Source organism: Dromiciops gliroides, chromosome 3, assembly GCF_019393635.1.
Source record: "Dromiciops gliroides isolate mDroGli1 chromosome 3, mDroGli1.pri, whole genome shotgun sequence".
In the NCBI taxonomy this organism is placed as follows: domain Eukaryota; kingdom Metazoa; phylum Chordata; class Mammalia; order Microbiotheria; family Microbiotheriidae; genus Dromiciops; species Dromiciops gliroides.
In genome coordinates, this window is record NC_057863.1 from 606,982,262 (window position 1) to 606,995,615 (window position 13,354).

The 13,354-nt window shown below is 42.2% G+C and overlaps 1 protein-coding gene across 2 annotated transcripts in view; it reads left to right on the forward strand.

Moving 5' to 3' along the window:
- The first annotated feature begins 5,168 nt into the window (after positions 1-5,168).
- The window catches only part of LOC122745834 (carcinoembryonic antigen-related cell adhesion molecule 1-like), a 45,143-nt gene continuing 36,957 nt past the window's right edge, over positions 5,169-13,354 (forward strand). Inside the window, exon 1 of one of the 2 annotated variants that reach the window (XM_043991288.1) lies at positions 5,169-5,521. In XM_043991288.1, coding sequence (XP_043847223.1) covers positions 5,390-5,521 — 132 coding nt within the window. In that variant the 5' untranslated portion in view covers positions 5,169-5,389. The remainder of the gene's footprint in view (positions 5,522-13,354) is intronic. The other variant, XM_043991287.1, reaches the window with a different exon arrangement.

The following is a 13,354-nucleotide window of genomic DNA, read 5'->3' on the forward strand; positions in this document are numbered from 1 at the left end:
CCAAACTGATTATTGAGAATTCACCCTCAAACACCAGATTTGCAGTTCTCTTTCTGGTATAGTCATTGTGCACTCAAATGTCCATTGTAAGAAAATAGTTATTAGTGGTGGATTTCTAGGAGCAACCCAGCCTTGTCAGTGTAAGCTTGATCTTTCTAATTAGCTAGGGGAAGAAACACACTTTGACCACCCCCCAAGTCATGTCAATCAATGGAGTTGAATGATGCTAACCAATTAGCTTAGATCAATGTGTGGTGACCAGCCTCTACCTGAAAGAGGAGAAGTTGTGAATACTGTGGTTAAGTTCACTTACCTTGGCAGTTGTCTTTTGGGAACCATTTGGAGCTGGTGCCAGCACACCCCTGTATCTTGCTGAGAGAAAAGACCCTAATTGGACTCTTCTCAGACCCCTAAAGACAGAGAAGGAGTTTAGTTTCAAGCCTCACAACTTTGCTGCCCTGAACCTCCCAGCATTGGGCCGCCCAGCACACAGTGCTCTGACGAGCCAGGGCCCCTGGGATTTAGGTCCAAGCAGGGCTGGGAACAGGGCCTGTGCTTTGTGGGAGCCCAGCTAAGCTATGAGTTCACCTTAAGGTGCCCGAGGTGACTCCCATGTGACCTCGATGTTCAAACCCCGACTTAAGTTCTATTTCTTAAAAAGTTATGTATGGGGTCAGCTAGGTGACGCAGTGGATAGAACACTGGCCCTGGATTCAGGAGAACCTGAGTTCAGATCCAGCCTCAGACACTTGACACTTACTAGCTGTGTGACCCTGGGCAAGTCACTTAACCCCAACTACCTCACCAAAACAAAAAAAAAAGTTATGTATGTTAACACAGCACTCTTCTAGTGAAGAATGGGCATTCTTGCCTAGAATTAGGTCACGATCTGATTGCCCAGTGTCATGATCTGATTGGCCAACTGGTACCACCTTATAGGTTCTTAGCACTGTGATAGGTCCACTTGGTATAATCTGATTGGTTGATTGGGGAAATAGGCTGTAAATAAGGTATTATAATACTGTAATGTGATTGGTTGGGAGGGACCCCTTGGTGGGTATAATCAAGGTGTGGGACTTCACTGGCACATCCAGAAGAGTGCCCATCTTAGTGAAGATGAATAAAGAAGCCTTCACCTACCCTCTGCTGCCTGTTTGGATTCTTTGAGCTGCTAACACTTGAGCTGCACAACACCATTTGAGCTGTTAGCTTTGTTTCTAACATTGCCACCCCTGTAATTTCCCAAAGCAAAATGTCCCTATCTGTCCACCATTCCTGGATATGTGGAATCTCCCTCAATTTAAACAATATCATTGTGGAAAATGAGCATTTTTCCACGTATTAGTAAATTCTTTACTTAGCCAAGTGCTTGTCACATAGTAAGCACTAAATATCATTTGAATATGAATTGTTCACTGAATGAATGATTTTTCATTCCTTTATTCATGGAATGAACAGAGAAGAATGAGACAGTCTTGTGGTTAAGGAGTTAATACTTTATGGGGAAGAAGCCATGAGCAGATAGACAATCAAATGCCAAACATATACAGAAGGTTGATCAAAGGGAGGGCACTAGCAATAGGAAGGAGCAGGGCAGGCTCCTGTTGGGGATGGCACTTGAGCTGAACTAGGCAGGAGGGTCAGGATTCCATGAGATGGAGGTGAGGAGAGAGCACCTTCCAGGTGTGGGACATAGCCTGAGTAGAGGCCTGGAGAGGGTGGGTGGAAGATAGTTTCCTTGGAACAATAGAGGGGATAATTAGGCTGAACGTCTGAGTTCAGGGAGGACAGTAAAGTGTAATAAAGCTGGAAACACTGACCTAGAGTCATCCAAGGAGTAGGGGGTGGTAGGTAAAAACTTGGCCTGAAGTCAGAAAGAGCAGATTTTAGGTCTGGCCTTTGAAACAACCTGGTCTTAAGAACCTGGGCATGTCCCTTAAGGTTTCAGTGGCTAGCAGAACTCTAAGACTATATGCTATCACCTATAGGCTATCAAGGACTAAGACTATCAACACTGGGAATGAGAGCTTCCCAAACAAACAAACAAGGGGTGGTTATAGTTTCTTCTCCTGGCAATAGGGAGCCACTGAGCCTTCTTGATTCAGGAAGGGACTTGGTCAAACCTGTGCCTTAGGTAAATGTCTGCCAGTTGTGTGGAGGAAAGGGGTGACCTTGGAGCTTGGGACACCAATGACTGTGTTTCAAACGATGAATGAGTTTGTACTGCACAAAAAAGTTTTTAAGATCATTATAGGATAACGTAAGGTTGGTCTCCACTTCTATCAAGGACAAACTAGCAGTAAATGGACTGACATTCACTACAAGTCTGACACATTCTCTAGAATCAGATTCTTTCTTTACATGTCCTCTCCCAAATCCACCATTGAAAGCCCCTCTTCTGAGTGGGCCTGAGCATCTACTCCTGGGGTCCCAGCCTAGGCCAACCCAAGAGACTTACTCTCTGAAGGAAGAGAGAGACCACTTACCATCAACCTTGACAGTGACTAAACTGTCCTCTGGGAACACACCATCACGTTATGAACATGCACCATGTAGGAAGAGAATTTACTCACACTTAATATTTAGTGTGAATGGGTCACTCTTGTTGACACTAACTGGGTTCTGAATTTCACACTCATAGCATCCTTGGTCTTCCCTTGTGACATTATAAATAGTGAGTGTCTTGTTATGCAGAGACAGCAATATCTTGTCACCATCTGGGGAGCCTTTGGGTATGAACCACAGGCTTGTGAAACCTTGACTCTTAGACTGGCAGGTCAATGAGACAGTGTCCTTGTTCTCCACTGGGGCCATGCTGATGCTGTGGATAATAGGTTTGGATAGTGGTCCTGTGTAGAAAATAGACAGAAAATGACTGGAGCTTATTCTCCTCTCTCCCCTTTGACCTGTTAAACTACTCCCCACTTCCTTTAAAGTACAGCTCAGTTGAGTGCTAAACATGTATACTTTTCTCAATCTTCCCAAGATACATTTATTTATTTATTTATTAGTGAGGCAATTGGGGTTAAGTGACTTGCCCAGGGTCACACAGCTAGTTAAGTGTTAAGTGTCTGAGGCTGGATTTGAACTCAGGTACTCCTGACTCCAGGGCCGGTGCTCTATCCACTGTGCCATCTAGCTGCCCCCCCAAGATACAATTTTGATGGAGAAGTAAGTCCCAGCTGTCCTAGGGAATGTTGTGGGTTGTGTGTTTGACACCTCTCATCTAGTTTAATCCCTTCATTTTATAGAACAAATTGAGGCCAAAGAGATGTATTGGTGGAACAAAAAGAAAGTGATGTGCTGACAGGTGGGTAGCTAACAGGCTAAGGTTAAGACTCCTAGAAGGCTCTGAGCAGCTTGAGTAGATCTCTTGTGGAGGATTTATGGGAGGACCTGGTCAAGAATTATGTGGAATGGAAATTCATAGCTAGGCCAGGATTAATGTCATTTGAAGGAGTCCTTACATAGGGATTACAAATCCTCCCAAGCATGGAAGTATACATAAAAGATGTCTTAATGGAGCAACCCATAAAGGTTGCAAAAATGCTAAAGATGTGAAATCTCATTCTAGTGTCTTCCCTTTATTAATTATTATTTTCTATTTATCCTCTTTGCTCTTCCATTAGATTGAAAGCTCCTTGAGGACAGGAACTGGTTTTTTGCTTCTTTTTTTGTATCCCTTAGCATGATGACTGGCACATAGTAGGCATTTAATACATGTGTATTGATTGAATGAAAACTCATTGATGGAAAAAAAGGTCACCTCCTGCTGGCAGAACTGTGAATTGGTTCAACAGCTTTAGAAAACGATTTGGAATCACACAAGAAAATGACTAAATTGTGCAACCCTTTGATCCAGAAATGTCACTACTTGTAGCATACATAGCCCCAAAGGGTGACCAACAGTAAGAAATGAACCATATGTTGAAAATGTTCATAGCAACACTGACTTCAGAAAAAGTTGGAAATAAAATTTGTGCCCAACAATTGGGGAAAGGGTGAGCAAACAGCTATATTAAGTGATCTCCTGAAACCAATTCAAATGTAATGAACTACTGCTATCCCATAAGCAATAAAAAAGTCAGAGAATCACGGCAAGACGTGTATGATGCGATAGATAGGACCCATAGCAGCATAACAGCATATACAACCCACTAAACCAAGGTAAATAAAATCATTACTGAGAGGCAAGGAAACAGAGATGGTCAGTGTTAGTACCCTATTATCAAAGTCAAAGACACATACCCCCTCTGTTAACCAAGGGTGATTAAACTTTTCTTGGTTAGGTTTTATAGAAAGGTTTGTTTGGGTGTCTGTTGGGAATTATCTGTCCTGTCAAAACAAAATATTTAAAATATATTTCCTCCATTCTGGTCCAAATGTTATCAGTAAAGTTTTTTTTTGTCTTGTCTTGTTTTTTTTTGTTTGTTTGTTTTGTTTTTTTCTTTCAGGGCAATGAGGGCTAAGTGACTTGCCCAGGGTCACACAGCTAGTAAGTGTCAAGTGTCAGAGATTTTAACTCAGGTCCTCCGGAATCCAGGGACAGTGCTTTATCCACTATGCCACCTAGATGCCCCAGTAATGTATTTTAAAAACTAAAATACCGTTTGGATGTTGCGGTTTTATTTTTCATTTTAAATGAAATTTAATTTCATTCGAATTTTTCATTTTAAAATTTTGTTTCTTGGAACGTTTTTGCGTGTGTGTTTTGGAAACTGTGTTTTAGGAGTTCATAAGGATGGAGAACTCAATGGTAAAGAGTTGCCTAGACTGCCGAGAAGTGACATGACAAGTCCGCAGTCACTCGGACAACGTGAGACCAAGGCCGGCCTGAAACCCAGGTCTCCCTGAATCCCAGGCTAGCGCTCCTTACAGCCCACGGTAGTGCCTCCGGGTAGATTCAGTTACTTTATAAAATAAAAAGGAGCGGAGAAGGGGCTTGTCGGATGCCACAGCACCAGAGCCAGGCTAAGGACCGGCTCAGCCCACGCCACTGACTGCCGGCAAGGGATCCGCAGCGATTCCTTTCCCGATCCCGGAACCCTAGGGGGTGGGGGTGGGGGTGTGGGTCACCATCCCCCACCTCTCCCCGCCCCCGTCCCCCGCAGGCGCGCACACTGCCTCCTGGGTGTCGTAGTCTTGGCGCCTCGCCTCCTTCTCGGCGTTCTGTTCTCGCTTCTTGGCTCGCAGCTTCCCCGCTAGCTGCTGAGCACTCGAAGGCCCAGCCGCGGCAGTAGCGGAACACAAACTCTTGGCCAGGAGGACGAAGCGCCGTCCCCAAGCGAGGCCGGTATCCCAGGCCAAGAGGCTCAGCACACTTTCCGCGGACGCCGCTATTTTGTCCGTCACGGGGGAGGGAGCGGAAGTAGGCGGGGTGGGGGTGTTGATGGGGTGTGAAGGGCCGCAAAGGGTCAGCGTGACGCCTACTTTCCGGCTCTTAGTGCGGCTGCGCGGCTCAGTAGCACCAGCTGGAGAGTCCCGCCGCCGGCTGATGAGCGGACTGGTGCGATTCCGTCGGGTGAGTTGAATTTTGCTACTGCCTCCTGCTTGCTCTCCTTCCACGGCCCTGAGACTACTTCCTCGGCACTACTTGTCGGGGGACACTCCCACTTAACTCCCCCCCCCCGCCCCCCAACTCCCTGGCGACCCTCGCCACCGTAACTTGAGAATGAAGGACAGAGACAGCTAGGTGGCGCAATGGATAGAGCCCTGGCCTTGGCAGTCCGGAGGACCGGTTGGTTTGTTTGTTCGTTCGTTCATTCATTCATTCACTCATTCATTCATTCATTTACTTACTTACCGGCAATGGGGGTTAAGTGACTTGCCCAGGGTCACACAGCTAGTAAATGTCAAATGTCTGAGGTCGGATTTGAACTCAGATCCTCCTGAATCCAAGGCCGATGCTTTATCCACTGTGCCACCTAGCTGCCTCATCCACAGTTACTATCCCTATATTTCTCTCCATCCTATTCCCTCCCCAAGCCTTTATTCAGTTCTCTATCTCCTTTCACCCTGTTCTTCCTTAAAAGTGTTTTGCTTCTGACTGCCCCCTCCCCCATCTGCCCTCCCTTCTATTCCCCCCCCCCCCAATCCCTTTCCCCTCCTACTTTCCTGCAGGGCAAGATAGATTTCTATATTCATTTGAGTGTTATTCCCTCTTTGAGCCAATTCTGATGAGAGTAAGGTGCACTCCCTCTCACCTCCCCCATCTTTCCCTCCACTGTATAAGCTTTTTCTTGTTCCTTTTCTGAGAGACAGTTTATCCCATTTCACCTCTCCCTCTCTCTGTAAGCAATCACAAGCTTGCTTTTCTGCCCTGGAACCATGAGGAACATCCTACTCCCCTGTGGCTGCAAGCTCTGGTATGCTAGTGCTGCTTCTTGACCTGGGACTGCCGCCCAAGACCCAGGACAAGCATGGGCAAAACAACAGAGTCCTGCCTCAGTGCTAGTAAAAAGAACTCTGTGATCTCCTGACCAATTGTTTGGACCCTTTACCCTCTGTGGCCTGAGTTCCAGAAGCAGTTGCTGCTGCTCCTGATTCAGTGGTCCCGGCTAGGGCTGGGCCCGGCGGGGGGTGGGGCTGCTGGGGCTGGGGTTGCGCAACCGGGGCTGCCGGGGGTGGCTCAGCTGAGTCACTGTCTTTCCTGTGCTATCTTGGCTCCACGTCTCCCCTCCAGTTTAAATCCGACTTCAGATACTTGATACTTACTAGCTGTGTGACTCTGGGCAAAACATGTAACCCTGATTGCCTTACCCAAAAAAAAAAAAAAGGCTAGAGAATGAATGAAGAGAAATAGTAACAAGGAGTTTGTAAAACGGTTGCCTATCCTTTCCTCCTTTTAAACCAAATGCTATCAAAATCGATTCAGTTTGTTCCACTGCCTTTTGAAAAAAAGGCAGATTGAAAAGTTTAGGAAGTTAAGATAACCAGATGCCCAGTGTTTCTTGGTCTGAACAAAGAATGGCATAACTCACCTGGGACATGTCCGGACATGTTGACAAAAACCTACATTAAGAACATTAAAAGGATCAGTGTTTAGCACAGTACCCAGCACATAGTAGGCACTTAATAAGTATTTATTGGCTGATATCAGGTTTTTTGATATGTTGTTTGGTTTTGCTGAACTTTTTTCTTTTAAAATTGTTTATAAGGGATGGGTGGGGAGGAGGGCAACAATGGGAAATGTAGACTGTAAAAACAAGATATCAAAAACTTATTATTGGGGGCAGCTAGGTGGCACAGTGGATAAAACACCAGCCCTGGATTCAGGAGGACCTGAGTTCAAATCTGGCCTCAGACACTTGATACTTAATAGCTGTGTGGCCCTGGGCAAGTCACTTAACCCTCATTGCCCTGCAAAAACAAACAAACAAACCAAAAAACTTATTATTAAAAAGAACAGTAAAAAGTACTTTCTCACTAGCAGAGAAACAACTTAGTGTAATAGAAAAAGCCCCAGTCTCAAAGTGTCAAAAGACTTGGGTTAATGTCTTGATTCAGCCACTTAGCTTAGTTACTGTGGACTAGTTATATAATCTCTTTAAGCCTTAGTTTCCTCATTTGTAAAATGGAACTAATAGTCTAGAGGAGACAGATGAATTGGTTAGAGGATCCAGCAAACCTTGGAGTCAAAAGACCTGGGTTCAAATCCTTCCTCTGACACATCTTGGCTACATGGCTTTGGGCAAGTCACTTAATCTATCAGTGCTCTGTGCAACTTTTTTTTTTGGTGGGGCAATGAGGGTTAAGTGACTTGCCCAGGGTCACACAACTTATAAGTGTCAAGTGTCTGAGGCTGGATTTGAACTCAGGTACTCCTGAATCCAGGGCTGGTGCTTTATCCACTGTGCCACCTAGCTGCCCCCCTGTGCAACTCTTAAGACTAGTTGCAAAGCACTTGCTGATCTGCTTTGGTGGAATTTCCTCACCAGTAGGTCCCTATACCAATGACATCACAGTTCCAGTATAAATAAAAACAAAAATTATTTTCTCCACCTGCCTCACAGAATCCAAAGAGCATTTTTTTTTTTGATTATTTTTTTTGCAGGCAATGGGGGTTAAGTGACTTGCCCAGGGTCACACAGCTAGTGTCATGTCTGAGGCTGGATTTGAACTCAGGTACTCCTGAATTCAGGGCCGGTGCTTTAACCACTGCGCCATCTAGCATTTTTAAAAACAGTTAAGTGCTTAGTAAATGGAACTATTTCCAGGGCTTCTAGACTGAAGAAAAAAATGGTAGTACTCTTACAAAAGTTGAGAACAGGAACTTCTTTGGAAAGTAAAAATGAAGATATTGGACGTAGAATTTAGAATCGAACCTTAGAGATCAACCATTCCAGCACTTTGATTTTACAGTTGGAGAAACTGAGGCCTAGATATATTAAGTAATTTGTCCAAGGCCGTAAAGCTAATTAATAGAGCTGGAATTATGATTTCCTGACTCCTAGTCAAATATGTTTTCTACTCTTTTTGAGTTAGGGTTGGTGAGGAATTTCCAAGTGTAAACGTTTACGTAGTTGGAAATTTGGGATTGGAGTAGTGGTGATTGTTTAGTATTGAAGATGAAGATCTGGGAGTAATTAATTAGTCTGTAATAGGTAAAATAATGTGAGTGGATGAGCTCCCCTAAAAGGGAAGTCAGAGTATCAAGGTCAGATCCTAAATTGAGTGGGTCACTGGGAGAGGAGTTGGGGTAAGCTATATATTTTTTGCCTTCCCCAAAAGAAGCAATATGAGATATTACCTTGATGTATCAGGGACAGGTAGACTTTTGCCCCTGTGTAGCCTTTTGGAGGAATTCGAGAAAAGAAGGGATCTTAATGGAAGTATACTATAGGAGGTTATGGTAAGTAGGAAACAACAATGGGAAGAAGATGTGGAATACAAGAGATGGATAGATCTTGGTCTAGTCAGAGAAGGAAGCAAAATTTAAATGCCAAGTTGCTTTCTGTCCTTTTATTAACTTATTTATCCAACCACTTCTAATAAGTCAAATAAGCAAATATCTAACCAAATGAGTCAGGTGGCAATAGAGGATAGATTGAAAACTGAAATGGACCTTGGAGATCATCTAGTCCAGACCCCGCCCACCCCCCTTATTTTATAAATGAGGAAATCAAGATCCAGTAGGAGTGATTTGCCCGTGGTCACACAGGAAGTTGTAAACGGAAGAGCCAGATTTCAAATCCACGTTCCAATATTCCAAAGACAGTAGTACTCTTTCTACTATACCACATTACTTCTCTGAGATCTAACATTTTCCTTTGGATAGTGTACAAAAAATAGTTTCTGACACCTTAGATATCTTTTTTTTGGCGGAACAATGGGGGTTAAGTGACTTGCTCAGGGTCACACAGCTTGTAAGTGTCAAGTATCTGAGGCCAGATTTGAACTCAGGTAACTCCTGAATCCAGGGCTGGTGCTTTATCTACTGTGCCACCTAGCTGCCCCACACCTTAGATTTCTTGAGTACTCTTTGCCAATTTTCTTGACTGAATGGAAATAGTAGTAAATAAGGGGAAGAAGAAAAGGCATAGATAAAGCATATGTATTTTCTGTGCAGTGGTAGGAGTTGGTGATGGTTTGATTTTGGGGGGAAGGGAAAGAGAGAAACAGGAAGTGGGGAAAGACAGAGACCACCTACCTCCCCTCCAGTGTTAACAACAAATTCTGCAATTGTGAAAAAGTTGGGAAATATGGTTAACTGAGAGATATCCTACTTACTGATGTGAGATTAAAATTGGATATTAGATCATAAATCTCCCCTACTTAACTTTTCCCTTAATTTATCTCCCAGACTAGTAAATGGAAGAAGCTTCTGGTTTTCTAGATAGAGCCTTTATTGTATATAGTCACAAGGTGATGTTGATTATGTTAAGGGCTAAAATTCTAGCTAAACTGTCTAAAATATCTAATGAGTGGTCGCCAATAAATTATAAGCTTTAGCAAGAGTTAGACTTTTAAGCATTTATTAAGGAGAATAAGAATTTGGTAAAGAGAGAGAAAAAGGCCTAGATTCCTATCTATTAAAGGGAGAGCACATTTCTAGCTCCCTTCTCCGCCAGCGTCCTCAGGAAAGAGAGCGAGACTGAGCGCCAGTCTCTTCCTTCCTCCTCCCACTAGCCCGCGTCACTTCCTGACTCCTGGTCTTGCCCTCAAAGACCTTCCCTTCATGGGCAGAACTCCTCTACAGTAAGTATCCAGCAGGTGGCGTTATTCCAATCGTTACAGTCCCCCCTGTTGTTCCTCAAGAAACAAAATGTTTCCTTGACGGAACAGTAAAAACAATATGATAACTATTGCTAACTAATAATATGTGAACAACAATATAGAAAAGGAAGAGAGGAAAGTTTTGTCCAGAGGGGCGATTTTTTTTGTCCTCATGAACCGACGCTTTGACATTGGTCTTGCAAAGGGAGGGCCTCTGCAGAGAATACATATTACAGATGGTGTATATTATAACAGAAAGAGAAAAAAACAACAAAAACAACAAATCAAAACTGTTCATTTAAAGTCTCTGAAAGTCTTTTCTCAGATGTCCTCTAGGTGTAGTCATGGAATGGAAGTCTTTTCAGGGGTTGATGTGTGGATGCTGGTAATCAGCCAGGAAAATTTCCTACAAAATTGAGCTTAACACAACTTTAAAATAGCTTTGTCAATAATCAAATCAAACAATGAAAGTTCTCAAAAACATGTCTAAGGGAATTCAGAATCTTAGTTGTTACACATGAAACATATAATAAAACAAAAATTGAAACATTCTTTAAAATTATAATATTACTATAGTCCCCCCTTATGGAGGGTAATTGAGAAGACAATTGCTGTGATATTAATTTTTTAAAATAATTTTTATCTTTGTTTCATCATTTTTTGCATCATCTGCCTAATTATCCTCATGCCATTATGAGAAATTTAAAATCTAATATAATTGGTAACAGGTGTCAAGGCCAAATTCAACACTGTATTTATCATGACACCTGAGATAATTATGGGGGTTACCATAAAAGAACAGAGAAATGATGGGATATGAGCATTCCCACACTTGAGCAATATATACTGCCCATGCAGTATACCAGGCTTAAAATAGGTGGATGGAATATATGTCCATGCCACTGAACATATTGGAGGAAACTGAGTCAGACTTAATCAGATGCATGGGATTTGAGATGTCCATGGCATCAGGCATATAGGAGGGAGCATAGAAGCCAGGTGTAGAAGTGAGATGGGTGGGATGAATACTTCCAGCCATCTGTACAATATTGTGGGGAAAAATAAAATAAAATATTAAACCAAGAGAATCCAACCTCAACATTAGTCAAAAGCCGTTCCCTCGGCCATACCTTGACTTCATGCATGTCTCCCCTCATGTGACAGTTCAGTGTCTGCTCTTGCATGTATTCCTCTTGTGATTGGATGGCATCTTGGCCAACTGGCATCTGATAACTCAGAATAAAGGCAATTAGTGTCTTAAATGATAAGTTCCCATAATCCAAGTCTCATATGGATTTAAAAATTGAGGATAATAAATGATTGCAAAAAATGTGAATACATCTTGACTCAGAATATAATATTGTTAAGGGCTAAAATTCTAGCTAGTCTGTCTAAAATATCTAATGAGTGGTCGCCAATAAATTATAAGCTTTAGCAAGAGTTAGACTTTTAAGCATTTATTAAGGAGAATAAGAATTTGGTAAAGAGAGAGGGAAAGGCCTAGATTCCTATCTATTAAAGGGAGAGCACATTTCTAGCTCCCTTCTCCGCCAGCGTCCTCAGGAAAGAGAGAGTGAGACTCAGCGCTAGTCTCTTCCTTCCTCCTCCCACTAGCCCGCGTCACTTCCTGACTCCTGGTCTTGCCCTCAAAGACCTTCCCTTCATGGGCAGAACTCCTCTACAGTAAGTATCCAGCAGGTGGCGTTATTCCAATCGTTACAATATATAATTATGCAACAATTTCAAATAATACCTTTTTTTACTTAGTATACAATTACTTTTGTGAAAAATCAGAACATACTTAAATACAAGTTAAAGCACAACAGAATCTCAAAGAACTTTTTTTTTTTTGAAAAAAGAAAACTTTTACAAATGTTCCCCTCTTTTTTTTTTTTTGGAATATGCTTATCAAAAATAATACTTCTAGAATCAATTTACACTTGCCATGGCAACCAATTTGCCAGGGAAATGCTTTAAAGAGTTTGATCAAATAATCAGTTGAGAAAAAATAACAAAAACAAACAACTCAGAATATGGGAGCACAATACTCCTAGAATTAACATTGTATTATGAAATCAAAACCATGTTTCAAAATTAGATAGATGAATGAATAGAAGAAAATACACGTGGAATAATAAAAGACAATGAAATTCAAACTAGGGAAATCTAAATGAATATGAACTTAATATTAATAAGAGTATTATAAAATATAAACCTGATCACATGACTATAAAAAGCTTTTACAAATATTCTCCTTGTTTTAGAAACTAAGTATAAGACACAATCTCAAAAGCATTAAAATCTCTATGAAAATAAACCTATACCATTAATTCCAAAATGTATATGTAATAGCATAGAAATCCTATGTAACCTCTGAACTGACAATAATCTGAGTGAATTCAGAACACTCTTGATTCCAATATCTAAAATCCCCAATACTCATATCAATACCTTGCTGCTTACTTCTACATTTCTGTAAAATATATACCCTTCCATGGCAAAAGAAGCAGAGTCTTGAACTATGTTGATTGTCATTCTTATTCAGCTTAAGTTTTTCTTCTTTAACCCCTCTATATTGTCTGTCGGGCTTTTCACCATACAAATGCTTTATAAGATTACTAATTAAAGACAAAAGCAGGTTAGCAAAATTATGAACAAAACGAGTATATCTGGAATTTAAAGGGCTTTCTAAGGTTGTCTCAGAAGCACAGCCAGGCTGGGAAAGGGCTGAGCCTGAAGCTGCAAATGTAGTTAGAGAAAGTTGAGCATGCGCATCAGTTCTCTGGACTTCCCAGGCCGGGGAAGCAATGGGCTTGGCCATGGGAGGAGTAGAGGGTGGGGTCTGGGGAGGAGGGGAGGGACCAGCACAATTTGAATCCGACTTGATTTTGAACTCAGGCCTGGATTCCTCTTCCCCCACTTTGCCTCCAAGTGCTAGGGGATTAAAAGCTTCAAGAGGGTGGGTCATTGCCTCTAGGCATGCAAAATTAGAGCAACAATTAGTGTTGGAACTGGGAAAAGCTGCAGGAATCTCTTCAGGTTTCTCTGAAAAAGCATGGTTGGGAGAGGGAGAGATATTTCCTTGTGTGAGTAAGTTGCTGGCTCTTTTAACAAAAATAAAAAGAAAAATAGAAAATCC